Genomic DNA, 27,642 nt, shown 5'->3' on the forward strand with positions numbered 1-27,642 from the left:
AGTCAAGAGTACAGTCAACATGCTCCCTAAATTCTGGTGTGTACAACAGAAACTGGGATATGTCTTAAAATTACTCTGTTTCAGCCTTGTAAACCTAAAATTATGAAATCATTAATATTCATGAGGCACTAAATCTCATGGTTGCATCAATCCATGAACTAAAAATGCCATGAAAAAATACAATTATCGTTCATTTTATCTTCAAGAGTTGAAATCCATGAATTCATATCCTCATGAAATAGCAGTTTCATCCAAAACCATGAAATTTTATGCCCATAGAATTAAATAATTTGACAGTATAGCAAATAAATCTTATAATACAAGAAAACACTGTTATTTCATCTAATTCCATATTATACCATGCAGGTAGTGATAGTAGAGGTAGTCCCACTGATATGGACATGGCGGCTCTAGAAGATGCCATGCAAGATCAGTCCCCTAGCAACAGTGTCCATAGCAACCAAGACTTAGAATCGAGGGATAATCCCATGTCATCATCATCACTGGATCTGGAGAACAGACTGTTGAAAAATGAGATTGCATCTTTGAATCAAGAAATGACATCTCTGGTACAGAGAGCAAAGGATTCAGAATCAGGTAAGGTAACTCTTACATTATGATTTGGAAATCAAATCAGACAACTCATAGTGATATCACTAACATTAATTTTAGTCCAAAAATAATGCAAATGTTTTATTCAGAACTATATAATAAGCAGAAAAGATATACTTGTAAATGGTTTCTTAGTTAACTAAGATGTCCTGAAACATTTATGGATCAAAACAGAAATGTATAGTCAGACAACAGCGTACAAGTCAATCTACCTTTTTTTATGTCATGGCCATAGTGCACACATGTTTTTGCTTTTGTATATTTCTTTTAGAACATATTTCTGACAAATTAATTTTAAAAAGAATCAATCTTGCTATGGCAAGCTGTTGTGCATCTTATTATACGTATGTGCTGAATGTAACGATGCTGTATGTACATTGAAATAGAATAAGCAAATAAAGTAGTTTGGTGAACAGTCTTTTGTATCTATATTTTATATTTACAGTGTATATAGATATGACTGAATGTGTTTTTATTCTGTAAATTTCAGATTTAGCAAAATTGCGAGACAAACTGAAAGAGCAGTCTCGAAATGCATCTAAATCAGACCAGTCTGTGAGGGAATTACAGAATAGGGAACAAGATTTGATGGAGGCCATTGGGGCCAAAGACACACAGCTCGGGGTGTTAAGGATAAGGCTTGAAGAAGCAGACAGGGAGTTACAAAACAGGCAGAAAAACCTGGACAGTTTAAAGTCTGATAAGGAAAGGTATTGTTGCTTTTTTTTCTTTCACAAATTTTTGTTAAGTCACAGTCAATCATTGATCTTCAGTATGGGAACAGTATTTAATAAAGTACCATTTAAATTTATGTATTGACAAGGTTAAGAGGCAGAAAGATATTAGCAGACATTGGTCTGTGTTGCTTTGAAATTGTACAGTCTTGCAGTACATTCTGCTTCTATTATCCAGTTTTGAACCATGTTGACAGTATACGGTAGGTTGTGATTTTATTGGCATAGCTATAGCTAAGACTGCTTTCATAAAATCATTACTGTTTGTTGGGCACTGATTTTCATGTCAATTCATGAAATTGAATTCTAGTTCTGTGTAATGTTTTAAATGCTGAAGAAAATAAAACCATTATAAAGTGAAAATATTATTAGGTTATTTAACATTGTACTGTACAATACGGAGATATATTTGGACGAGTACCCAGCGGCTCGTCCAATATGGTTTTCTCAGCTGGGTACTCGTCCAAATATATCTCCATATTATACAGTACAATGTTAAATAACCTTTTTATTCTATATCTATTTTATCTTAGTTTAAATGAAAAATGTTTCACTGAATATTGTATTCCTGTCTTTTCTGTATTTTCCCAGCTTGGTATGAGTGCAAATATATATATATATATATCGAGTGTTTGCATAATACGCCAAGATATTATGCCCACAAACATTGTTAGCAAGTTTGGTGAAGATCGGATGAAAACTGTTGGATTTAGAGAGCGGACAAGGCTAAATTTGCAATTTTCCTGTACGGGTTGTCTAGAGGTCTGGTTACCAGACCCCTAGCCACCGCCATTCAAAATTTTCTCAGCCTGTTACAAAATAATAGATTTTTCCAGTCAATAAGATTTTCTTCCAATTATATCTGTATAGATCTAGATCTAAATAATTTCTATTTGGGAATACCTGTTCTTCTTCTTCTGAAACTTGTTCTAAATCAGATAGCATTGCCATCACTTGAATCGTTTTGTGTGTTGTAAACAAACAAACGACAATTAAATCCTGATTTCAAGACGCATAATCAAACTCTGTACAAAGAGCACCTACTTCATCCAACTTACATTTGGAACATTTTTCACGCGTTTTGGGCTTTATCGTATGTTTAACATGGGACTGTTAAACCGTCCAAATACAGAAAATACAGGATTTTTTGTATGCACGTGTGTCCAAATACAGAAAATACAGGATTTTAGATAAAACAGATATAGAATAATTTGTGATATTTTCCATGCAGTTATAAAGATGAGAAGATGAAATCAAGGTGTTAGGAATATTAAAACTTGTAATCTTTAACATTAAGTTTACAGTTTTATTATGTGTGCAATATATTTACAGAATATTGCGGGACCACACAGATTCTAGTGGTATACACAGCCAGGCTCTAGACTCATTGAGACAGAAACTGACCGAGGTTGAGGCTACCTTAGAGAGGGAACAAGAGTCTAACAAAATGGCCAGGGTAAACTTTTTGTTTATTTCAGTTTAAGAGAGGACCTTTAGAATGCACACAAGTTTGCATACCTTCCTTAGAGCTTGGAAAGTTGATTTCTGTTTCAGCGACTAAGACATTCATAGCCTCTTATGGCTTACTTTAGTCCTTTGTGCTAAATTTGCTAGTTTCATTGAGAAGAAAATATTTGATTTAAAATCTTAGAGGATGCATTCTGTCATTTAATCTGATACTGTTATCAGACCTGGGGTAATTAAAAATGTAATTGTAATTAAGTGCAATCAAATTACATTTCCTAAGTAATTGAATGTAATTTGTAATTGGGTCATTTATCAATTACATGTAATTGTAATTTAATTAATTACATTCCAATTACATGGCACATGCTAATCCAGGTTGTTGAACAAATAGTATATTATATATGTTTATTACCAGTGACAATTCACTTTAACATGCTAACTTGCATTTCATAGCTGTGAAAAATAACAATAGAATATTATGGTAGGTGTTAATGCCTTGGATATACAGTCCAACCTGTCTTAAGCAGCCAGCTGGGGAAGCAGACAAATTGGCCGCTTAAGCCAGGTGACCGCTGATTGCAAGTGCAGCCAGTATATTTATTTTTCAGACTTCTGACCAGTTTAGCCTTTCGACCCATTTCTTTTTCGGTTTTCTATTATTATTTTACCAGGATACAATGACGTGCATTTGCCTTCGCAATACGAATTGTCTTCTTAGCAATCTAAAACTCCGGCGTGTTTTTTTTACAATAAAAATTGTTACAGACAATTTTCCAACTTCAAAACAAATTTGTTTACAATTTTCACCATTTTGGTAAGGGAAGCTACTCTCTGCGCTTATTGTTTACGCTAAAATCTAAGATTGCCTTTACGTTCCGTAAAAGATAGAGTGGTTTATATTTTTTCAAACACAATTAATTTCTTATGAATTTAATAGTATTTTGATGACAGAAGTATAAAAAAATCACAAATATTATGCTACTAATTAGTTATCGAGTATTATCTTTAACCGAGATCAAACTGTGAACAACAAAATTGACACGAGGTGACACGCTAATTGCCCCAAATTACTGGCCATTTGATCATAACAAAAAGGGGATTACATCTTTGGTTATCAGTTTTAATTGAGAAGCTCATGTCATTTTGTCGTTCTTGTGGTGAAGTCACGCGAAACTTAGCAATCACATGCTTCTCAAAAATCGGGTATCTTCGGCGATTATCGCCTAAAAATAATTGGTTTTGGAAGAAGAATGGCCACTGAAAGGGGTCAAATATGGCGGTCGAGAGGCAATTTCGGTGGCCACTGGCTGCGGACGGCAGGTGGCCGCTGAATAAAGTGATAAAATAGAGGAAAATCCTTCGGGGGCGTCATAAAATGACCGCTAAACGGAGGTGACCGCTGATCAGAGGTGACCGTTAGTACAGGTTAGACTGTAGCTCCTTTGTTCTGATATAATTGTTTTTTGGAACCAGCTGGTAATCTTTGATGGTGTTTGTCACTATGTTCTTTGAGAAAATGATCAAATTATGATTTGAAATTGTTATTTGCATCATTATTATTTAGATTTTTATTGGAGCAAAAATTGAAATGCTTAGCATTTAGTTTTATCATTGTTTTTTATCTGTGATAAAATTCGTTGTATTAAATGATACAAACCACATAGCATTTGACACCATAGTTCTAACAAGATAAAAAATATAATTGTTGTAGACATTAATGAGTATTCTACAGTTTTAGTGACATAGTTATTCTAGGGCGGCTCATGAATGTCTTACAACATATTTTCAATGTGGTCCTTCGGATAACATGTAGTGTTAAGGATAAAAACTTTATTAATATAATTATGTTTAAAGGTAAATGGTTAAATACTGTACTATACTAGTTAAATTTGAAACATATTGCGGAACCATGATCACATAAACTTCAGAGGAATTCAGACCTCAGAGAAATATCTGACTTTACATGCATCTTCTCTAACCAAATTCTGCTTGACAATGTATTAACTATTAAGTAGGGTTGACTTTTATCTCCTTTTGCAAAAATATTAAAGACTGAGTGATGTACTCCCGCAAATACACATTTTACTTTGAGCTTAAATTCAATTTTGAAATAATTGAAATCAGTTTACAGGTGAATTATTATGTATATGTAGTACAAAGTAAAGAACTTTGCTACAGTGTTCATGTAAGAAGCGCCATATTTGGTATTGTAATTGAATGTAATTAATTACAATTTGCAATGTAATTGTAATTTAATTAATTACATTGCTAAATTTCATGTAATGGTAATTGTAATTAAATTGGCCATTTCTCAATGTAATTGTAATTTAAAGTAATTGACCCCATAACGGTCCGTTATTAAAAAGTGACTCTAACACAAATACTAGAGAATTTTGTATTGGAAGACTGTTAAATGTTGATTGAAGAATGCATTTTCATGTATTTGTTTTAAATTTCTAGTACTTCAATAGTGTCACGTAAAAACACTTTGAAATGATAATTGTTTGTATAGGGGACTACTTTTTGTGAAATTCAGGGTTGTGTCAATCCATGAAATTGAATACAAAGGAATAAATAGTATTTCCACCCATCTTCATTTGTATTTCATTTGAAGTAAAACTTAGAAATTAAATAGTTTCACAGTTTGAGTTCATTTTTAGCTCACCTGAGCAATGTTCAGGTGAGTTTTTCTGATTGCTCAATGTCCGTCGTCTGTAGTCTGTCGTCTGTCTGTCTGCAACATTTAGCTTATGTATGCGAAAGAGGCTGTATTTTTCAACTGATCTTCATGAAATTTGGTCAGAGTGATTCTTTGATGAAATCTAGGCCGAGTTCGAAAATGGGTCATCTGGGGTCAAAAACTAGGTCAAATCAAAGAAAAACTTTGTGTATGCGATAGAGGCTGTATTTTTCAATTAATATTCATGAATATTGGTCAGAATGATAACCTTGATGAAAACTAGGCCGAGTTCGAAAATGGGTCATCTCGGGTCAAAAACTAGGTCACTAGGTCAAATCAAAGAAAAACCTTGTGTATGCGATAGAGGCTGTATTTTTCAATTAATCTTCATGAATATTGGTCAGAATGATAACCTTGATGAAATCTAGGCCGAGTTCGAAAATGGGTCATCTCGGGTCAAAAACTAAGTCACTAGGTGAAATCAAAGAATAACCTTGTGTATGCGATTGAGGCTGTATTTTTCAATTAATCTTCATGAATATTGGTCAGAATGATAACCTTGATGAAATCTAGGCCGATTTCGAAAATGGGTCATCTCAGATCAAAAACTAAGTCACCAGGTCAAATCAAAGAAAAACCTTGTGTATGCGATAGAGGCTGTATTTTTAGCTCGACTTTTCAAAGAATAGTCTAGCTATTCTACTCACCCTGGCGTCGGCGTCGGCGTCGGCGTCACACCTTGGTTAAGTTTTTGCATGCAAGTACATACAGCTATCATTTAAAGGCATATAGCTTTGAGCTTATTTATTCTTTTTCTAGGTCAATTACCAACCTCACTGGGTCAAGTTCCATAACTCTGACATGTATTTTGAGCAAATTATGCCCCCTTTTGGACTTAGAAAATTCTGGTTAAAGTTTTACATGCAAGTTACTATCTCCAAAACTAATGCAGATATTGAATTGAAACTTCACATGTGTCTTCGGGGTTATAAAACTAATTGATAGCACCAAGTCCCATAACTCTGACCTTCATTTTGGCCAAATTATGCCCCCTTTTGGACTTAGAAAATTCTGGTTAAAGTTTTGCGTGCAAGTACATACAGCTGTTACTAAAAGGCATATAGATTTGAAACTTATTTTTTCTTTTTCTAGATCAATTACCTACCTCACTGGGTCAAGTCCCATAACTCTGACATGTATTTTGGCCAAATTATGCCCCCTTTTGGACTTAGAAAATCCTGGTTAAAGTTTTACATGCAAGTAACTATCTCCAAAACTACTACAAATATTAAATTGAAACTTCACGCGTGTCTTCGGGGTTATAAAACTAGTTGATAGCACCAAGTCCTATAACTCTGACATGTATTTTGGGCAAATTATGCCCCCTTTCGGACTTAGAAAATCCTGGTTAAAGTTTTGCGTGCAAGTACATACAGCTATTACCAAAAGGCATATAGCTTTGAAACTTACTTATTTTTTTTCTATGTCAATTACCAACCTCACTGGGTCAAGTTCCATAACTCTTAACATGTATTTTGAGCAAATTATGCCCCCTTTTGGACTTAGAAAATTCTGGTTAAAGTTTTACATGCAAGTTACTATCCCCAAAACTAATGCAGATATTGAATTGAAACTTAACATGTTTCTTTGGAGTTATAAAACTAGTTGATAGCACCAAGTCCCATAACTCTGATATGTATTTTGGTCAAATTATGTCCCCTTTCGAACTTAAAACTCTTTTGATATTTAACATTTTGGTTAATAATTTCCTGCTTCTGTGACAATATTTCAAATAGTCGAGCTTGGCTGTCTTACGGACAGCTCTTGTTCAATTGATCTTCATGAATTTTGGTCAGAATGATTGCCTTGATAAAATCTAGGCCAAGTTCGAAAATTGGTCATCTCGGATCAAAAACTAGGTCACTAGGTCAAATCAAAGAAAAACCTTGTGTATGCAATAGAGGCTGTATTTTTCAATTGATCTTCATGACATTTGATCAGAATGATTGCCTTGATAAAATATAGGTGAAGTTTGAATATGGATCATCTGGGTTCAAAAAGTAGGTCACTAGGTCAAATCTAAGAAAAACTTTGTGTATGCGATAGAGGCTATATTTTTCAGTTGATCTTCCTGAAATTAAGTCAGAATGATTGCCTTGATGAAATCTAGGTCGAGTTTGAATGTGGGTCATCTGAGGTCAAAAACTAGGTCACTAGGTCAAATTAAAGAAAAACCTTATGTATGCGATAGAGGCTGTATTTTTCAATTGATATTCATGAAATTTCCTCAGAATGATTGCCTTGATAAAATCTACGTTGAGTTTGATTATGGGTCATTGGACTCAAAAAGTAGGTCACTAGGTCAAATCAAAGAAAACCCTTCTGTATGCAATAGAGGCTGTATTTTTCAATTAATCTTCATGAAATTTGGTCAGAATGATTGCTTTGATGAAATCTAGGTCAAGTTCAATTATGGGACATCTGGGTCAAAAAGTAGGTCACTAGGTTAAATCAAAGAAAAATCTTGTGTATGTGATAGAGGCTGTATTTTTCAACTGATCTTCATGAAATTTTGTCAGAATGATAGCCTTGATGAAATCTAGGTCAAGTTTGAATATGGGTCATCTGGGTTTAAAAACTAGGTCACTAAGTCAAATCAAGGAAAAACCTTGTGTATGCAATAGGGACTGCATGTAACACTGGATTTCATAAAATTTGGTCAGAATGGTTGGCTTGATGAAATCTAGGTCAAGTTCGAATATGGGTAGTCTGGGGTCAAAAACTAGGTCACTAGGTCAAATCAAAGAAAATACTTATTTATACTCAAGATTTTTTTTGCTCCAATTTTAATGATAGTTGGTCAGAATATTTTTTCCATGAAATCATTAGATCAAACATGTTTACACTGTTATGGTGTGTTTCTCAGGTGAGCGACCTAGGGCCATCTTGGCCCTCTTGTTTCATATTCATCAAGATTTTATTGTTTATAAAGGCAGCATGTTAAATAATGTTTGTGTTTTCAGCAAGAGGCAGCAGAGAGACAAGCAAGAATGGAAGAAGAACAGAGGAGTTTTACTGAAGCACTCGCAACAGCTGAGAAAAAATACAGTGATGAAAAAAGTAGGTAGAAAATCATTGCTGAGGCATGTTTAAATGATGATAATTGACTTTAATTGGACACTGTTTACTGTCGTATTTGTTTTTCTTTAATGTCACACGGACACAGTTTAAGGGCACATGGCAACTTTCAAGCTTGTCATGGCAAACAAAGACATTAGGTGCCCCTCCAGGGACTATTTCATGCAGAAGTGGGCACCTCGATAGCAACAGTGACCAGAGGGCTTTCTCACATGAAAGAATTCTACACCCGCAGGGAGGTTTTGAGCATACAGTGATGAGGAAAAAATTATTCAAAATCAGCAACCTTTACCACTTAGTGTTGAGGCCTCTGTTGACTGTAGGAGTTTGATAGTACTAATAACAGTCCATTGAAATTTAATATCATTTTTTGCAAGAAACAAGGTTAAGCTGTTAAAATAATTTTAAAGGCACTAACCTCCAGATTTTGGCCCAAAAATTGATATTTCTTTCAAACTGAAGTTTGGTCATATTATGAACATTAGAATATGAGTTTTTGTTTCTAAACTATCTTAAAAATGCCAAATCAAGAAAAAATGATGACCACTTCGGGAATTGAACCCAGACTGCTGCGGCAATAAAGAAATTTTCTGCTGTCATTACCAATACCGCTATGGAGGATTTAGTGTTCATTGCGTGTTAAGTATAGATATGTATGATCGAGGCGATTTACCTCGAGTAAAGCGTTACAAACACTTTCCAATTATCATCATAAAAAGTAGTGAAAACAACTAAATCTCTTGTGTTTCCATAACATATAGTCTGTCAGTAATTAAGTTTCAAAGCATTCTTAAGAAATACAGCATTAATTTCCAGATATCTTAAAAAAAAAAAAAAATTCAACGATCTGCAAGCCAGTGCCATTAAACTATACACAGCAACTCAGTTTCTGAAATGTTTCATTGATCAAATAAATATTTACAGGCAGAGTGATAGAGTTAAATAATCAAGTGAAGTCAATGAGAAGTAATTTAGATGCTGCAAAACAAGAACTCTCCGAGTATAAAGAAAAAGCAACAAGAATTCTCCAGGTAAAGCATTCAATAATAGATTTTGTTTTTGTGCGTGGTATATAACTGCTAGGTGATGTTGACATGCAACATGTTGAAGTAAGGATCTAGTACATCTTTTACCTATTTGGAACAAGCACAAGTAGTTGGTGAAGAACATTGAGTAGTCCTTACATAGTAAAGATGCTGAATGTATGAACTTCAAGAACACTGTACAGTATTGTTCTTCATTAGAACCACCAATACCTCATCTGTTGTTGCTGTTTAGTTACATATTGGTTAAGGTTATATGGAAACTTTTTAGCTTTAATGTAGGAGGATCCACAATGACCCTGTGGTAATTATTTCAAGTACGCACCCCTTTTAACAGTTAATGGTACTGTCCAAATTGGAAGATGGACAAGTTCATTATAGAAATTTAGCAGGGTAAGGGTTAACAAGCCAGTGAGAATGCTTCACCAAGTTATATTTTCAACCCATGTTAATTAACGGTAGTTAAACCGCCTCTATGGCCTAGTGGTAGAGCATGCGCTTCGAGTTTGGGAGGTCGTGGGTTTGATCCCTGGCCGCGTCATACCAAAAACACGAAAAATGGTACCAGTAGCTCCCTTGCTTGGTGCTCAGCATTAAAAGGGAAACTGGCCTCTTCTCTCATATCCTCGTGGTGATGGATTCCATCAGGATTGAGGTGTCGAGAGTGATTAATATAAGTTGTAGATCTTCCTTCACAATCAACCTAAAATAAATTTTGTATAAAATAATGGCAGATGGTTCAGTCAGTCTTATTAGTACACTGAAACTCTTGTTAATGGTATATGTCTACACTGCGTCCTCTGCAGAAAGAAGAACACTTGGAACTACGATCTTTGTTTGTTGAAAGAAGTGGCTGCCCTGGAGATATTTATTAGACTAGATTGTTGTCAAGTTTAAAAGAAAATATTTGCTCTAGTAGGAAGGTACTAGTAGTGCCAGTATCAGAGGTTACACAGTACTTTGCATTTAGAAATTCATTACCACATTTATTTCAAATGAATTTATAGTCTAGTGCTTTATCTGATATTTAGTCGAAGGAGCGACTGATAGCCAGTTTACGGGAGGGTTCAGGAGCCTCGGGGGAAGCAGCAGGAGTGTCAAGTCTGGAATACGACACTGTGAAGCAGGAACGTGATATGTTTAAGGAGGAAATACAACAAGCTAGAATGACAGTAGAGAATCTCAGGGTGGAACTTGCTGTAAGTTACTTCTTTTCTGTTATATGTTACTGGGTTGAAATCCAGTCTATTAAATAGATATTTACTTAAGGCCATTCAGTTCTAAATTAAGTTGGTGTAAGTGTTTAATGTTGCTTGCTGCCAAATATTTTGTTAGACATTCTGTTGATTGTTTACTCCTTTTACTCTTGAAGAATTTTAATAATCCAGTTCATACTGAAAACTTTTTAATAGACATTTTTGAACACAATCAAAGAATGGTTGCTTTCTGTTGAAAAATGAAACATTATAAGAAATGTCAGAAAAGCTGTTAATCTTGCAAGTCATATGTAATCCTCACTTCTGTTATGGAATTTTATGCTTTAACTGTATCATAATGTTCTATGAACAGTCAGTTTTTGAAGAGCCCACATGTAAATTCTATGTCTGGAACAAGCGGCATAACAACTTTCTTTCTGTTACCAAATGCATAAAATTTAACAGTTAGTGGAAAAATTTGATGTTTGTAAATCTCAAACCTCTCTTAAACCTCTCTTTAGCAAACACTAAAATGCAAAAATTTGTTTGTTATGTTTGCACTGGAGAGGTATTTTCATTAAGAATTTTATTTAATGGGAAAAGCAATGTCTGTCCTTGTACAGAGGCTGTTGCAGTATAGAGGTGTCTTTAACAGAGGTTATACGGTAATTCTTACAAATTTCAGGATGTAGAGTCACAGATGCAGCAAGAAGATGACACAGCCAAGGACACAATTAGATCACTGGAGGACAATGTAAGTGAGGAGAAACAGAGGAGGGAAGATGCTGAACAGGAACTACTCAAACAGAAAAGGGTAATTTTTGTTTAAATGCTGTAAACTGTCACAGATATATGGGCTGCTCCATGACAAAACCTTTATTAGTGACAAAAAGGTCAGAATTGAGATAACAAAATATTCATGAAAACATTCTTTTATCTTTCAAATCTTAAAATTTTAAGAAATTACCTTCACTATTTCAAGACCTACAGTGCTTTAAGGTAAATCTCCAAAGGCATTTAGAGACGTGACATCAAGAACGTCATGAAAGCAGTATGACGTCATCATGCATGGTGTATATTTTTCATGTCATTTATGCGAAAGATTATGTGTTGTCACTAACTACAACTTTCATTAGAATATATAGAAACAGATTAAAATGATTTTATTTAAAATAACTTGACTGTGTATCATCATGGGCCTTTTATTTATACACCTCTATATTGACATGGTACATGGATGCTTTGGAATTTCAGTTGCCATGACAGCACAAATAACATTTGTAAAATATGGTAGAATTTGATTTGCTTTAGATAACTGAATTACAATGTACTGGTTTCTAGTTTTTGCATGAACATAGGAAAAACTTTTTTTGCAGTAATTATATCACGTCACTAATACAGGTTTTCTCATGGAACGGGTCTATATATTGTGTTACAATCCTTTTTGAAGAAAATTGTGTAGAATTCTAGAAGCACTGATGCTACTTTCAAAAGTAACAAAATTTTAAATGGAAATGTGAAATACAACTTTAGCAGGTTTGCCAAAGATTTATGAATCATTGAATAAAATCTTACCCTTTTAAGCTGATTTCTTAAAAAATAATGTTGCAGAATGAAGTTGTTGGACTTTAAACCTTTGTCCTGCAGTATATATTAGGTAACTATACTAAATTAACTAAACACTGTAAGAAAAAATGGATGGTATGAGACAACTTTTTGATATGAATTAAAGATGTCTATAATTTCAATATATTCAGGAGTTGCAGTATGCCATAGAAGAACTACATAAACAGAAGACATCATTCCAGAGTAGAATGAAAGACAGAGAAACTGAAATAGACCGACTTAGATCTCAGGTAATTTTAAATATTTTCATATTTTCATTCAAAATCACTTCATATTTGTAAAGCTTGTATAAAAAGAATACATTTACATTTAGATGAATCTTTAAAGGAGCTGAGGCGATGAGATATTAAACAAGATATTTCCTGTATAGATCATTTACAGTTGTTGTTTTTTTCCTTGCATCTGTCATGTATGATTTCAACAGATACATTACATATTACTGTGATCTTGGTAGTTCACAAAATCATTAATTGTGTGACTTCGGACAAGTGTGGTGCCATTAATAGGTACATGTAGAGAAGTTGTCAGTAACTTGCAGAGAACAAGTTAATTCTAGTATGCAAAATATAGGAACACTTGTAGGGGAGCAGACAAATATGCCAAAATATTATAGGCTTAGAAAATAATGATAAGCAATAAAAACCAAGAACAAAATATTTTATGAAGATAAAAAGTTTGAATTACGTTTAGTTTACAGTCATTATTTTGTGGCTATATGCTGTTGTCAGATGCTGTTAATGGGCCTTGTCTTTCTCAATAAACTTGACATTTAAAAAAAAAAAGCAATGTCATTGTTGTTATATTTAACAGTTGGCAACTAAATCAATGAGCTCGACCACAGAATCAGAGCTGGAATCTCGAGTGAGAGAGCTTACAGAGAGCCTCATACAGAAACAGACTATGGTAGAGGCATTGAGCACTGAGAAAAACTCCTTAGGATTGCAACTTGAGAGACTTGGGGTATGTGATTGACTTCATGGCTTTATTTATCATGCTTTGATGCTTATACAGCTAGTATATGTTGGCAGAAATTGTAAATATTCGAAGTTCTTCTGTAACAAAATTGTACCACACCTGCAGAATGTACATTGTATGTTACACATGGTACATCACAGATAGTATTAATGCATGACTGCTAATTACTGTTTTATCAGGCACACAAGTGCAGAAGCCTTATTTCTTACTTTCCATATACAACCATTAAAGTGGTGCTAAAGTAACTGTGCAGTAACACTTATCAGTATTGTTATTTCAGCAACAGTACAAAGACATTCAGGCCTCAGCAGTGAGGACAAATACTACTGTGATACCTGTACATGATGAGGATGAAGGTAGAAAATGCACGTAATGTAATAAGTTTCAAAACAGTATACAATGTATCACATAAAGTATACACTGTGGTCCTACTGCCACCAAGGTACATTGAATATATTGAAGAAAGTCTGTGGTCAGTAGATGTTCAGGACCATTAGGTCAAAGGTTGAGGTCACAGTGGCCTTGAGGCTGAATGGGATTCCTATCAATGATTGGAGACTATTAGGGGAGCGCTGTTGTTCTTGAGTATTTAATCAAAAGTCAGGGTCATAGCATACATGAGACTGAAAATTACCTAAAAGATTAAAGTAGTAGTTTTTAGTGTAGATATCTGACAACAGATTTAAAATTGACATGTTCCATGTTATATTAAAGTTATTTGGAAAAGTTCAAAAGATTCTGTTGCCACCCTCTGAGCTGGAATGTAGTCAAAAGAAATGGACAAAAAAAATATGCTAGAAAACACTAGAAAATAACTGAACTTGGGACACTCAAGTCTTTGAGGACTAATTTTCAAGCACTGAAGATTTGAAAGATTATTGAAGGTGATTATTTGATCCACTTTCCACAGACATTTATACGTTTGTGGCAATGATGGCCTTGTAAAACATTACATTCTTAAAAACCTGATCACCTTTGAAATGTATGTATAAATTGATGCATTGAAGGATTTATTTCAAATCTGTTGTATTTTCAGTACGGCAGAGATTGCCACAGTTTATGAGAGAGGTGCCTACAGATACAGAGGTGACTCGGAAGATGAAGAGAGCTGTTAACTCCATTGATAAATTCAGGTAAGTCACTCTGTTTAATGGGTTTCCGTGGCTAAGTGGTTAAGGTTGCTGACTTGGAATCACATGTCTTTCACTGTTGCAGGTTTGAAACCTCACCCTGGATGTAGAATTCTTTCATATGATGAGTCATCCAGCTGGCATATGCAAGGTTGAGGGTTTTACCCCGGGTGCCTGTCCATGCCCGAAATGAAAAATGCCTGCAGAGGCATGTGGTCTTCCCCACCATCACATATGGAAAGTCACATATAATCATGTTGGTGTGATGTAAAACCAAACAAAACAAATTAACTTTTTATTTCATGCTCAACCAACTTTCGTATCAACAGCTGTTCAGCATATTTTGTATTGATTTATGAAGATATGAAAAGTGTAACTTTGAATTTTTTAAGAGAATGCTTTAAGCAAACATTTGCCATAAATGAAAAATGATATTAACACTTGGGTAAGTAAAATATTGTTTAGATAATCTTGATCAACTCATACATTGCTGACAACACATATGTTTGAAGTTTTAATCGTTACAAAATGTTTTCTTTCAGTATACGCCTTGGTGTGTTTTTTAGGAGGTACCCCATTGCAAGAGTTTTTGTTATTGTATATATGGTAATTTTCTTTTTATAAATCATATAAAACTTTATTTCCATGTTTTGTCTTAGCAAATAAGTGTTAATTGGCAAGTAACTGTTGTGTAAATAGTGTTACTTGTTTGGAAATTACAGTAACATCCCATTGTATAAAACATGTAAGTACAAACTAAATATTACTTCCAGGTACATAGTATTTATTAGGTAAATTTTAAAGGTTTTGTGAATCTCTATAAAACAGACCACAATTATTTGAATGTTTACCAACCATTGAACAAAGCCACAGAAGCAAACAATTTTTATGCCCCCGAAGGGAGGCATATAGTTTTTGAACCGTCTGTCTGTCTGTCGGTCTGTCAGTCTGTCGGTCTGTCGGTCTGTCCACAATTTTCGTGTCCGGTCCATATCTTTGTCATCGATGGATGGATTTTCAAATAACTTGGCATGAATGTGTACCACAGTAAGACGACGTGCAGTGCGCAAGACCCAGGTCCGTAGCTCAAAGGTCAAGGTCACGCTTAGACGTTAAAGGATAGTGCATTGATGGGCGTGTCCGGTCCATATCTTTGTCATCGATGGATGGATTTTCAAATAACTTGGCATGAATGTGTACCACAGTAAGACGACGTGCAGTGCGCAAGACCCAGGTCCGTAGCTCAAAGGTCAAGGTCACACTTAGACGTTAAAGGATAGTGCATTGATGGGCGTGTCCGGTCCATATCTTTGTCATCGATGAATGGATTTTCAAATAACTTGGCATGAATGTGTACCACAGTAAGACGACGTGTCACACGCAAGACCCAGGTCCGTAGCTCAAAGGTCAAGGTCACACTTAGACGTTAAAGATCATTTTTCGTGATAGTGCATTGATGGGCATGTCCGGTCCATATCTTTGTCATTCATGCATGGATTTTAAAATAACTATGCATGAATGTGTGACACAGTAAGACGATATGTCGCGCGCAAGACCCAGCTCTGTAGGTCAAAAGTCCTAAACTCTAACATCGGCCATAACTATTCATTCAAAGTGCCATCGGGGGCATGTGTCATCCTACGGAGACAGCTCTTGTTTAAAAAATCTTTAGTAACAGGAAATCTGGTATGCATAGTAATTTCAGGTGTATATTCAAGTTTACCTTAATGTAACTTGTGAAACTTGAACAAAATTAGTGATTTATACATTTTTTTTTTCAGGTATTGTTACACTTGTGGGTAATGATAGTATTGCTGACATATCAACCGGAGATCCACGGTGCCGACGCTGTAAAGTTACCAGAAGCTCCGTGAAGTATATACAGCAAACGTGATATTTATTTATGTGTACATTGAATACATCTGTGTATATAGATATATATGTGGGACAATGCTCTATGGTGCACAAATAGTTAGAAGTTCTGTAGAAACAGTTACAAAGTAAATGGAGAAAGTGATATTTATAGCTGTATGGACATTAAAAACTTCTCTTTGTATAAAACATATACATGGAACAATGGGTTATGATGCACATATACTAGCAGTCCTGCAGGAGAAGGAATATTTGAGAAAAATTTTCTGCACAACCATAAATATTTATTTAAAGTATATAAGACAGAAAACAATAGTGGCCTTTGTACATACATTTGTAAATTTACGAGAACCATTGATGATTTAACTACTTATATGAAACCCACCCGCTTAGCTCAATAGGGAGAGCGCAGATCTACAGATCGCGGGGTCGCAAGTATGATTCCATGACAATTTGATAAAAGACATTGTGTCTCAGAATCAGTTGTCCTCCACCTCTGATCCTCTGATTCTTGTGGGGAAGTTGGAAGCTACTTGCGGACAACAGGTTTGTACTGGTACAGAATCCAGGAACACTGGTTAGGTAAACTGCCTGCTGTTACATAACTGAAATACTGTTGAAAAATGGCGTTTAACCAAAATTATACAAACAAACTTATATGACAATTGTTAAGTTAGTCTTCAATAAAAATATTGTGCAATTTTAAAAAGATGCAAATATTCTTTGTGTAGAAAATTTCTACAGAAATATGTGAAAGCTATTTGAGAAGATAGAAAATGTCCCAAACATTCATGATCTAAAATATAAAGTATTATTCTTATGGACAGTATGTTACAATAACAGGAGGGATGTTTGATTTCCAGACTGTGGTAATAGGTAATAAAATAAAATATATTTAGCAGCAGAAATATTGTCCAGAACTAGAAATAATTACATAAAAACGTCCTCCACAGAGTTAACAATTTTGTAGGAACCATTAAATGTTAAAACCAAAACATAAAAAAACTTTAATACAGTATTTGTTTTCAGGTTGTTAAAACCAACTTGCTGAAACTTTTTTATTATGAATTTAGTGTAATTGTTCGTCTGTCTGTATGAAGTTCTGAACATGTATCTTTCTTTCAATGACAAGGCTTAGTTGGAAAATATTGTTTAAAGTAGAGATACAATAGTTTTCTGAAGAGCCTTTAATGTATATACTAGTACTATATATGTAATAGTTGTCAATGGGTCCAAGATCTTCATAATCATCATAATTATACATGTAGTAGATTTGTCGAGATTAAATTATTTGGTAGAATTATTGTATACAGTATAATACAGATCATGCAAAGTCACAAGCTGATTAGCAAAATGCTTGAATTGTTGACAGCTTAATTTGATTTATGCTTATCTATTTTAGCTTGATTGTGATGAAAGCTTCAAGCTGATTTTAACTTCTCTTGACTCGGCTTCTTAATAAAACAGTATTGGTGTCACAAGAACACAACACACAAGCCCCTAGTTGAGTGGCCAACACAATAACCACTAGACCATCATTCCCCTCCTGTAACCGATGGTTTCAAGCAATGCAAACATACAAGCAATGCAAACATACAAGCAACATACATACAAGTGTTTTACTGTATTTTAATTAAATTATAAAATGGAAATATTAATGATCTGAAGCTTTATATGTTAACAAGACCTTGGATAGCATCTTGATGTCAGGAAGTGTATTTCTGTTTCAATCAATCAAAGTACATTGTATGCTAATTAACATTAAAAATAATATTAATTATATATGTATATGATTTTATATCATTTATTTCTGTCATATAAGCTGGGTATCAGCATTACATTATAAGAAGCCACACAGTCTACTCCCAATTATATGATCAGTTTTCCATACATATTTAATTTTGTTGCATCGGATGCATGAAAATTGATTTGAATAGCTTGAAGTAGATATTGGTGATAATTTTTACCAGCCAGCCGCTTAGCAAGAGCTCAGATCTATGGATCGTGAGTTTGATCCACGAGTGAGGTTTATCTTTTCCTTGACAATTTGATGAAAGGCATTGTGTCTGAAATCGGTACTCCCCCCTCTGATTTATGTTGAGAAGTTGGCAGTTACTTGCAGAGAACATGTTAGTAATGGTACAAAACACAGAAATGCTTGTTAGATAAACTGCCCGCTATTACATAACTGAAAGACTGATGGAAAAATGGCCCTAAACCCCAAGACAAACAGTATTGCAGGAAACCACGGTCAAACGAAAAGAGATAAAGGAGTTGTGTATGTGTATAGTTTAATACTAACTTACTTAATTTGCTAATGATGAAAGCTTTAAGCAAGTCTCAAGACTGTTTCTTGGATAAAACCAGAGGTGGTAATAGAGGAAGAGGTGTGTGGGGCTGACCACTGTTTTGCTCAAACTCACAATTTCCTGGCTGAGCATCCAATGACTCTCATTTTCTTTGATCTAAAAATACTTATTAGCCTGAAAAATTAGATTTTTTATTGAATATATTACAAAGATGAGTTCAGTAATGAAAAAAAAGTACTTGTAATAAGCCATTTCTTTCAGATTTCAGTTTTTGTATATCTGTTTTATATATATGTCTGATTCTTATTATCCCCCGCCGATGGGGGTATTGAAATGGCGTTGTCCGTGCGTGTATGCGTTACGTGCATCCATCCACCTGCGGCCATTTCTCAATAACTAGCAGGTAGAATTTTATGAAACTTGAAATAAACATGAACCAACATACTGCGATGATGCCCGTCAAGTTTTTTTTTTTTTGATTGGTCAATTTCCCTTAGAGTTATTGTCCTTGATTTAATGAAAAATGTCCGTCCGCAGCCATTTCTCAGTAACTATCAGGTAGAATTTCATAAAACTTAAAATAAACATGCACCAACATACTGCAATGATGCCCGTCAAGTTTTTTTTTTTTATTGGTCAATTTCCTTAGAGTTATTGCCCTTGATTTAATGAAAAATCCATGTCTGCAGCCATTTCTCAGTAACAAGCTGGTAGAATTTCATGAAATAAATATGAACCAACATACTTCGATGATGCCTGTCATTTTTTTTAATTGGTCAGTTTTCATTAGAGTTATTGCCCTTTAAATGTTTAAAAATCTACAGATTTGTACATAACAAAGCAACCAGTTGGTAGAATTTCATTAAACTTCTTTCATTTTTTTCTATGAATATTTATTAGAAACATGTGAAGTTATGTACCCACACCTGGTCACCACCTTGCCTTGGTCACACCCCCTCCCCCCCCCCCCCCCCCTCCCTCCAAAAAAAAAAAAAATCATCCTTTTTTAGTATTTTTTTTCAAACCTTCCATGAATATTTATCAACATGCAAAGTTGTACCGTTCCCCCAGCTTACTCCTGCACCCAGTCTTGCCCATCACCCTGCCCCCCACTCACAACCCCACCACCCATATGTTTTTTTGTTTTTTTTCATTTTTAATTTTCCGTCAATATTTATAATCAACATGTGATATTTTGTACGCCCCCCACCCCCACACACAACCTAACAATAGCATTCATTTTCTGTTAAATTGATTTTGACTAATGAAATTGTTTGCTTCTTAGTAACATACTTAACTTTTTGCCGGATATATTTTTTGCCATTCCTCACCACAAACCCTTTTGGCGGGGGATACCAATTTATCGAATTTGCTTGTTTATAATATATTAATTCTTCATTTATTCTGAGAGATCCCATTTAATTTTTGTCTGTGATAAGACATTAACATTTATTTGTAAATATTTGTAAATAGAAAAATTGATTATTTGCTGTAAGTGTAATGAATAAATCATGCAATTAGTTATTCGCATCTTGAAAGTGTACTGCATTTTGCATTGTGTTTTTGAAAAGCTTATTGCTTGATTGACTAACATAATATCATTGTTTACTTATTCTAAGTAACCCTTATCATGCTGGACATGACTGATTCTGCCTTTGCGACCAGTGTAGATCATGATCAGCACTGTTCGCCATTCAGTCACTCACCCATGGTACTGTCCAAATTGACAAGTTCATTATAGAAATTATGCAGGGTAAGGGTTATAAGGGTCTGCATCTTCAGTTGTTCTAGAGTGAATTAACATGTTCTCTTTTTTTCATTTCCTGACTTTAAAGTAAAATTGAAAGTAAAAATTCAGCTGAAATAGATGTGTGTGTAAATGGGTGGAGGAAATAATAGTTTTTAACCCAATATACCAAACTCTTCCTTCCTGTTACCAGTACGAAATAATAACTTTCTAAATATGACTTGACTGGGGCAGTCTTTTTAAGAAAAGTCAAACTGATGCAGGAGTTACTTCCCTTCAACTTCAGAAATCTCTACCTGTAGGTAAGGGAGATCACTGCATAGAAGATTGAAGAAAATAACCATTATTTTATTAGTCTGATTTCTTTATTTCTAAAGCATCAACTTCAGATATTTATGCAGCATTATCGTTAATTAAACACATTTAAATGCACAATAACCGAAAATTGCTTTTACCAAAGAGTATTCACCAAAAACGCACTATGTGCAGTAAGATGCGCATAAGGCCACTTTAAGTATAACAGATGTTGATTTTTGGATAAAGGACATTAAACAGTCTTCACATATGATTATCCCTACATTATATACATTGACCATTGATAAAAGGTTATGACTGTTAACTACTTGGATCTATTATTAAACACCTGATAGAGATTTTCCAGAGACATTATTTTTCAGTTTCATTTTCTTTAACCTTTAGCCTGCTAAATTTCTAAAACGGACTGGTCTATCACTGAGTTTCGGTAGTACCATTTATTATTCGAAGGGCTGATCTTAGTCTGCACTGGTTGCAAAGGCAGAATCACTTGCCGCCAGCAGGCTAAAGGCTACAGAATTAAATTACCAGCCAAGCATAGGCTAAGTTTCCATGCACTGTGCTGAAGAAAAATGAATGTTTTCTTTGTTTTCTTGTCATTTTATCAACTGACTACATTCAATGAGCAACTTGGCTCATGGGGTTATTTTAACCGGAAAAATTTTAAGAAATCGTTCCATTTTTCTTGGCACACAAAACAGAAACAACAACATGAATTATAACGTATAAACTGTTAATAAGACTTGAAATGTGCCCCACCTAATTTTTGATCCACACAATCAGAACTTTAACATTCAGTCTATGCATAGACTTTTCCAGTTCCAGGAAGTACTTTTGGTGAATGCAATTCTGGCCATTTAAGTGAAATGTGCTTTAAATGAAAATAACTTGTGTACATATTGTTATCATGTCTATAATGCTTGTTAAAGATAAACCTGGTTTATTTAATATATAAATAAAAAGGGAGATAAAATTTGTAAGTGTTCTTTTTCCTATTCCACTACTAATTTGGCAGTTGTTTTGTTCAATCTTAACCTTTAGCCTGCTGGCGGCAAGTGATTCTGCCTTTGCCACCAGTGCATACCAAGATCCGTGCAGGCTGATCATGGTCTGCTCTAGCATACATGTGATCTCCCGCGCGGGAGGGTCAAAATCCCGATTTTTTCATGTTGCCTCCCGTCTCCCGACCAAAACCATAATTCTCTCGCTTTTCCAAAAAAAAATCAATGTTATGACTTGGTTGATAATTACCGAGGGGTGCCAAACATGTTTACACAGTAAATCAAAGTGTCACCGACTGTTGTGTATTATACATGTTTGACACGTAGCTGGAGGAAAGAGTTGTTTTTCACAGGTGAATTTTGATAACATGATTGTTTTGATAAGGGATTAAACAAGCAGGGCCTTTTCCACCTGACTCATGGGGCCGAATATCGGCCCATTCTCAATGCCAATTAGGCTCAATTTTTTTACCAATGTGAAGGAAAAAAACTCCAAGTCACAAGAAATAATTCCCAGCTGAAATGAATTTTTGATCATTCAAAGAAAATAAAATCACATAAATAATTGTTGGAAAAACCAACCCAGTACTATTTTTAGAACATGAATGTTACTTCCACTTATGCAGTTACGCCATTTTCTTCCAATGTATACTAATTTAATTTGCTAATAAATCGGACTTATTTCATTGAAAATTGGATGAAAACACACACTCATTTATATGATAACTTCAATCTGACTAAAGTACATCTCCTATTACGCTACGCATAGGATCTGAAAACGACCTATTCATTGCCTCGTTCTGACGGCCCTTTCACTAGCCAATCAGAGCCTAGCTTACAACATCTTGCAAATCCACCTGTAGCATTGGCTTTTGATATTTACAATTCTTATGTCGTAATGTAACAGATAGCCGGATAGCTCAGTTGGTAGGCCACTTGTTTTGAAAGCGAGGGGTCCCGGGTTCGAGTCCTGGAATAACTGGATATTTTTCTTACTCTTTGACAATCGAACAAGTCGTCTGATTGGATAACATAAAAATAGCAATACTGGAAATCCAAAATATACAGAAGACGAATGTGAATGGGTCGTTCTCAGATCTTCGTTTAGAAGATCAAGTACTTTAGTCAGATTGATGGTAACTTCAATCTACATTATTTTGGTAAGGGTAAATACATGTTGATGCATTTCTGTTTTCTGTTTTTCATGTCAAAATCATTATCAGTATTTTCATACGAAAGTGGGTGGGGAAAGGAATTTACATAATTTATGGGTTGTGTTCCGACCAGTTTAGGGCTTCGTTTTTTTTTCTTCAGTCCTCGAGTAAAATAATGTTAATGCATGTTCACCACCATTCCAGACCTAAATTGAGAATTTGTTTCAACAAATTTAATCTGTTTAACTTCTGTAAAACAGCATGCTAAACTTTTCTCAGTGATTGACTCGGAATTAAAGCTTTGCCAGTAAAAGGGGCAGTTAAAGCTTTGCCAGTGAAAAGGGCATAATAGTCAATAGTTTTGAATGTAACAGATATATTGGACATTATATAAAACTTTAACCAAAAAATGTAAGTTAAAAAGTGGCATAACTCTGTCAAAATTCAAATCAAGAGTTATTCACGAGGATCAATTGTTTCTTCTGGTGTAGACTTATGCGTTATTTTGTGGCCTAAAATGTTGGATTTTGTCTTCAAGTTTTGTGTCCGCGTGCTTAATTTATGTCGATAAAAAACCTCCAGTTTTGAGACCCCAACTCCAGCTGAAAAATGGCAAACCTCCAGTTTTGGGATTCTGAACTTATCACATGTATGGCTCTAGTAAATTTTCAGTAAGCTCCCCCTATGAAAAATAAATGGTATTGCCCAAATTAAATGATGGACCGGTCCATTTTAGAAATTTAGCAGGATAAAGGTTAATAGGTGGCTTGTGGCAAATGAAAACCTAATGAGATATGAACATATACTGAGGAGTTCCTTCAGTCACTGTAAAAGTATCTCAAAGATATATAGCACACAATTTCAACACTATGATATATGTGACAGTCACAATGGACGAGATTCTATTGCAATATTAATTCCTGTGAAACAAAAATGAAAATAAAAAGATGCTTCTTTCTATTTGTTCCCAAATGATTGCTTCAGATGTTATCATGAATTTTTATCACACTGACACCAGACCAGAAAAGAAAATGCCATTGTACAAGTTATACCCAACCCCTAGTTACAGTCATGAACGGGAACATATACTAAATGCATTTCAAGCGTGCATTTCTCGCCTAAAATGCGCAGTTCGGTAAATGGATACTATGTATAAATAAATAATAGGGTCATGATGACCCTATATCGCTCACCTGTTAAACGTGGCCTTGGAATCATCAAAAACATTCTGACCAAGTTTCATGAAGATAGGGTCATAAATATGGCCTCTACAATGTTAACAAGCTTTTCCTTTGATTAGTGTGGTGACCTAGATTTTGACCCCACATGACCCAGTTTCAAACGTGGCCTAGGAATCATCAAGATAAACATTCTTAACAAGTTTCAGGAAGATCGGGTCATCCTTTCAAAAACAGGCCATATCCCATTATGGGTTCCAGAGTTATGGCCCCTTAAAGGGCCAAAATCAGCTATTTTGGCTTTTGCAGCCATATGGAGACTTCATTTATGGTTTGATTTGATACAAACTTGCGAAATATCTTTAACAACAATAGGTCTTGGATCACAAGATAAATCCTTCAGATCCAGTCATAGGTTCCAGAGATACTGCCCCTAATTGACCCCTAAAGTCACAATAAGATCTCGGTTCCTTTCGAAAACCGGCTAAATTCCATCATGGGTTCTAGAGTTACTGCCCCTAAAAGCGGCAAAAGTTTCTATTTTGGTCCGTTCAGCCATTTTGATTTGATACAAACTTGCACAGAATGTTTATCTTCATGATCTCTAGGCCAACTTCGAAACTGGGTCATGTGGGGTCAATAACTAGGTCACTACTCAAATCAAAAGAAAAGCTTGTAAACACTTTTAATGCCACATTTATGACCCTATCTTCATGAAACTTGATCAGAATGTTTATATTGATGATTCCAAGGCCAAATTTAACAGGTGAGCGATATAGGGTCATGATTACCCTCTTGTTACGGTAAAATAGGTCATGTATTGTACACCATAATACAGTAGTTCTACCCAGGTACACGACCGTGATGAAATAATGCACGGAGGGGTACCGAAAGTCTTTCTTCACCATCAAGAGCCGGAAAGTCGCCATATGACCTATACGAAGCAAAACAGAAGTGCACATTTCAACCCGATTTGCTCTGCTTTTTTGTCTGACATAATTTAGAATGGGCCATTTCGTCTCGAAGAATTCCAGTTTTTTTTTTTTTTTTTTTTGGAGAAGACACCTTACCTGTTCTATAATCATCCAGGCTAACAAGATGTACTTGTCAACTCGATTTGCTCAGGTTCTGTTATCTGAAAATGGCTTTAAATGTACTATTTTCAAAAGTTCTCGGAGAAGAAAACTTAGAATTTCAAACCGTACGTGTTTTCTAATTATGCAGGTTAGTGAGTACTTGTCAATCCGATTTGCTCGGAACTTATTTTAAAATGGCCTAAATATGCACCATTTCGTCCGACTTGTAGGATTTCTAAATTTCTCAGGGAGAACCCTGAATTCCGTCAGCTTTATATAGAATGAAGAAGAAATGTTAAAAATTAATGTTGACTGGTAAAAGCTTAGTTTGCACCTAAACAATGTAACTGAAAAATTCTAATCGGTGTTTTTGTACTGACTGACCACTGAAAATGGTCCTCTGGTATGCCAGTAAAATAGTAAACACATGTCTCCAGTTTAAAGTGCAGGTCACTGGCACTAGACCAGAAAGAAAATGCCACTGTACATGTTATACCCTACCCCTAGGTATACTGACATAAGATTCTTACAATATATTCTTATAAATAACCAAAAATATTGTGCAGAAGGTGGTGAAGTTTAGATAGGAAAAATAACTCAAAGGTAACGTATGTACAAAATAAAGGTATATCAAGGTGATTATTTAATCAAGCGTGAGTTCAAGATTTTTTTTAATTAAATTTAATTGTAATATTTTTATCAAATTATTGACATACAGAATAGTTATCATATACAGCTATTATCCAACAAACTCAGCTGTCTAAATGGAAGGTCTGATAATTATGGCCTGTATGCTACTAATTCGCATCAGACCGTCTTGATTTTTTTTTATCAATATCCGTCATCAGTACACAGACACGAAGACTTTGGTTTGCAGTAATATAAGACAAAAGCCCATTCCGTTAGATAACAAAAACTGACAAAAATATTTGCAACAAAAGTAAGCTGAAATATACTATCAAATTTACCTCTCCAGAACAACAACCTCTACATAACAACCTCTATATAACAGTCAATATTTGTATCTCCCAAAGGGTAATGCTCTACAGAGGTTGCACATATATATATATACGCCAGAGATATTACGCCAATATAAGTTGTGTGCAAGTTTGATTAAAATTAATTGCAAAATGTGGTCTCTATCATGTTCACAAGAAATATTGTGAACGGACGACGGACGGACGGACGGACGGACGGACAAAAAGGCGATCACAAAAGCTCACCCTGTCTGTCAAAGGTTAGCTTTTGTGATCGCCCTTCGTCTGTCGGCATCGTCCGTCCACAAATTCTTGTGAACACGATAGAGACCACATTTTGCAATCGATTTTAATCAAAGTTGCACACAACTTGTATTGGCATATCTCGGTTCCTTTCAAAAACAGGCCAGATCCCATTATGGGTTCCAGAGTTATGGCCCCTTAACGGGCCAAAATTTGCTATTTTTGCTTTTGTAGCCATATAGACTTCATTTATGGCTTGATTTGATACAAACTTGCAAAATATCTTTAACAACAATAGATCTTGGATTTCATGATGAATCCATCAGATCCAATCATAGGTTCCGGAGTTACGGCCCCTGATTAACCCCTGAAAGAGCCAAACTTTGTTAATTTTTACCTTGTGAACACGATAGAAGTGACATTTTAAAATTCGATTTTAACCACACTTACAAACAACTTAAGTCACAATAACATCTCAGTTCCTTTCGAAAACCGGCTAAATTCCCTCATGGGTTCTAGAGTTACTGCCCCTGAAAGGGGCAAAATTTTCTATTTTGGCCCGTTCAGCCATATAAAGGTTTCATTTATGCTTTAATTTGACACTAACTAGCACAGAATGTTTATCTTGATGATCTCTAGGCCAAGTTCAAAACTGGGTCATATGTGGTCAAAAATACGTCACCCGGTCAAATCATAGGAAAAGCTTGTTAAAACTCTTAAGGCCACATTTATGACCCTATCTTCATGAAACTTGGTCAGAATGTTAATCTTGATGATTCCTAGGTCAAGTTCGAAACTGGATCATGTGGGGTCAAAAACCAAGTCACCTGCTCAAATCAAAGGAAGAACTTGTTAACACTAGAGGCCATATTTATGACCCTATCTTCCTGAAACTTGGTAAGAATGTTTATCTTGATGATTCCTAGGCCAAGTTTGAAACTGGGTCATGTGGGGTTAAAAACTAGGTCACCACTCAAATCAAAGGAAAAGCTGGTTAACATTGTAGAGGCCATATTTATGACCTTATCTTCATGAAACTTGGTCAAAATGTTTATCTTGATGCTTCCAAGGCCACGTTTAACAGGTGAGCAATATAGGGTCATCATGACCCTATTATTTATTTATACATAGTATCCATTTACCGAACTGCGCATTTTAGGCGAGAAATG

At 34.9% G+C, this 27,642-nt stretch overlaps 1 protein-coding gene across 9 annotated transcripts in view; it reads left to right on the forward strand.

The window, feature by feature from the left end:
* The window catches only part of LOC128547774 (golgin subfamily A member 5-like), a 35,129-nt gene extending 13,309 nt beyond the window's left edge, over nucleotides 1-21,820 (forward strand). For 7 of the 9 annotated variants that reach the window (XM_053520975.1, XM_053520967.1, XM_053520957.1 and 4 more), the window contains 13 exons: nucleotides 367-597; nucleotides 1,103-1,322; nucleotides 2,679-2,802; nucleotides 8,517-8,613; nucleotides 9,556-9,662; nucleotides 10,706-10,873; nucleotides 11,556-11,684; nucleotides 12,628-12,726; nucleotides 13,307-13,456; nucleotides 13,752-13,836; nucleotides 14,508-14,604; nucleotides 15,144-15,207; nucleotides 16,383-21,820. In XM_053520975.1, coding sequence (XP_053376950.1) covers nucleotides 367-597; nucleotides 1,103-1,322; nucleotides 2,679-2,802; nucleotides 8,517-8,613; nucleotides 9,556-9,662; nucleotides 10,706-10,873; nucleotides 11,556-11,684; nucleotides 12,628-12,726; nucleotides 13,307-13,456; nucleotides 13,752-13,836; nucleotides 14,508-14,604; nucleotides 15,144-15,207; nucleotides 16,383-16,475 — 1,664 coding nt within the window. In that variant the 3' untranslated portion in view covers nucleotides 16,476-21,820. The remainder of the gene's footprint in view (nucleotides 1-366; nucleotides 598-1,102; nucleotides 1,323-2,678; nucleotides 2,803-8,516; nucleotides 8,614-9,555; nucleotides 9,663-10,705; nucleotides 10,874-11,555; nucleotides 11,685-12,627; nucleotides 12,727-13,306; nucleotides 13,457-13,751; nucleotides 13,837-14,507; nucleotides 14,605-15,143; nucleotides 15,208-16,382) is intronic. The other 2 variants (XM_053520981.1, XM_053520995.1) reach the window with 1 other exon arrangement.
* Nucleotides 21,821-27,642: the final 5,822 nt, after the last annotated feature.

This window comes from Mercenaria mercenaria, chromosome 1, assembly GCF_021730395.1.
Source record: "Mercenaria mercenaria strain notata chromosome 1, MADL_Memer_1, whole genome shotgun sequence".
In the NCBI taxonomy this organism is placed as follows: Eukaryota; Metazoa; Mollusca; class Bivalvia; order Venerida; family Veneridae; genus Mercenaria; species Mercenaria mercenaria.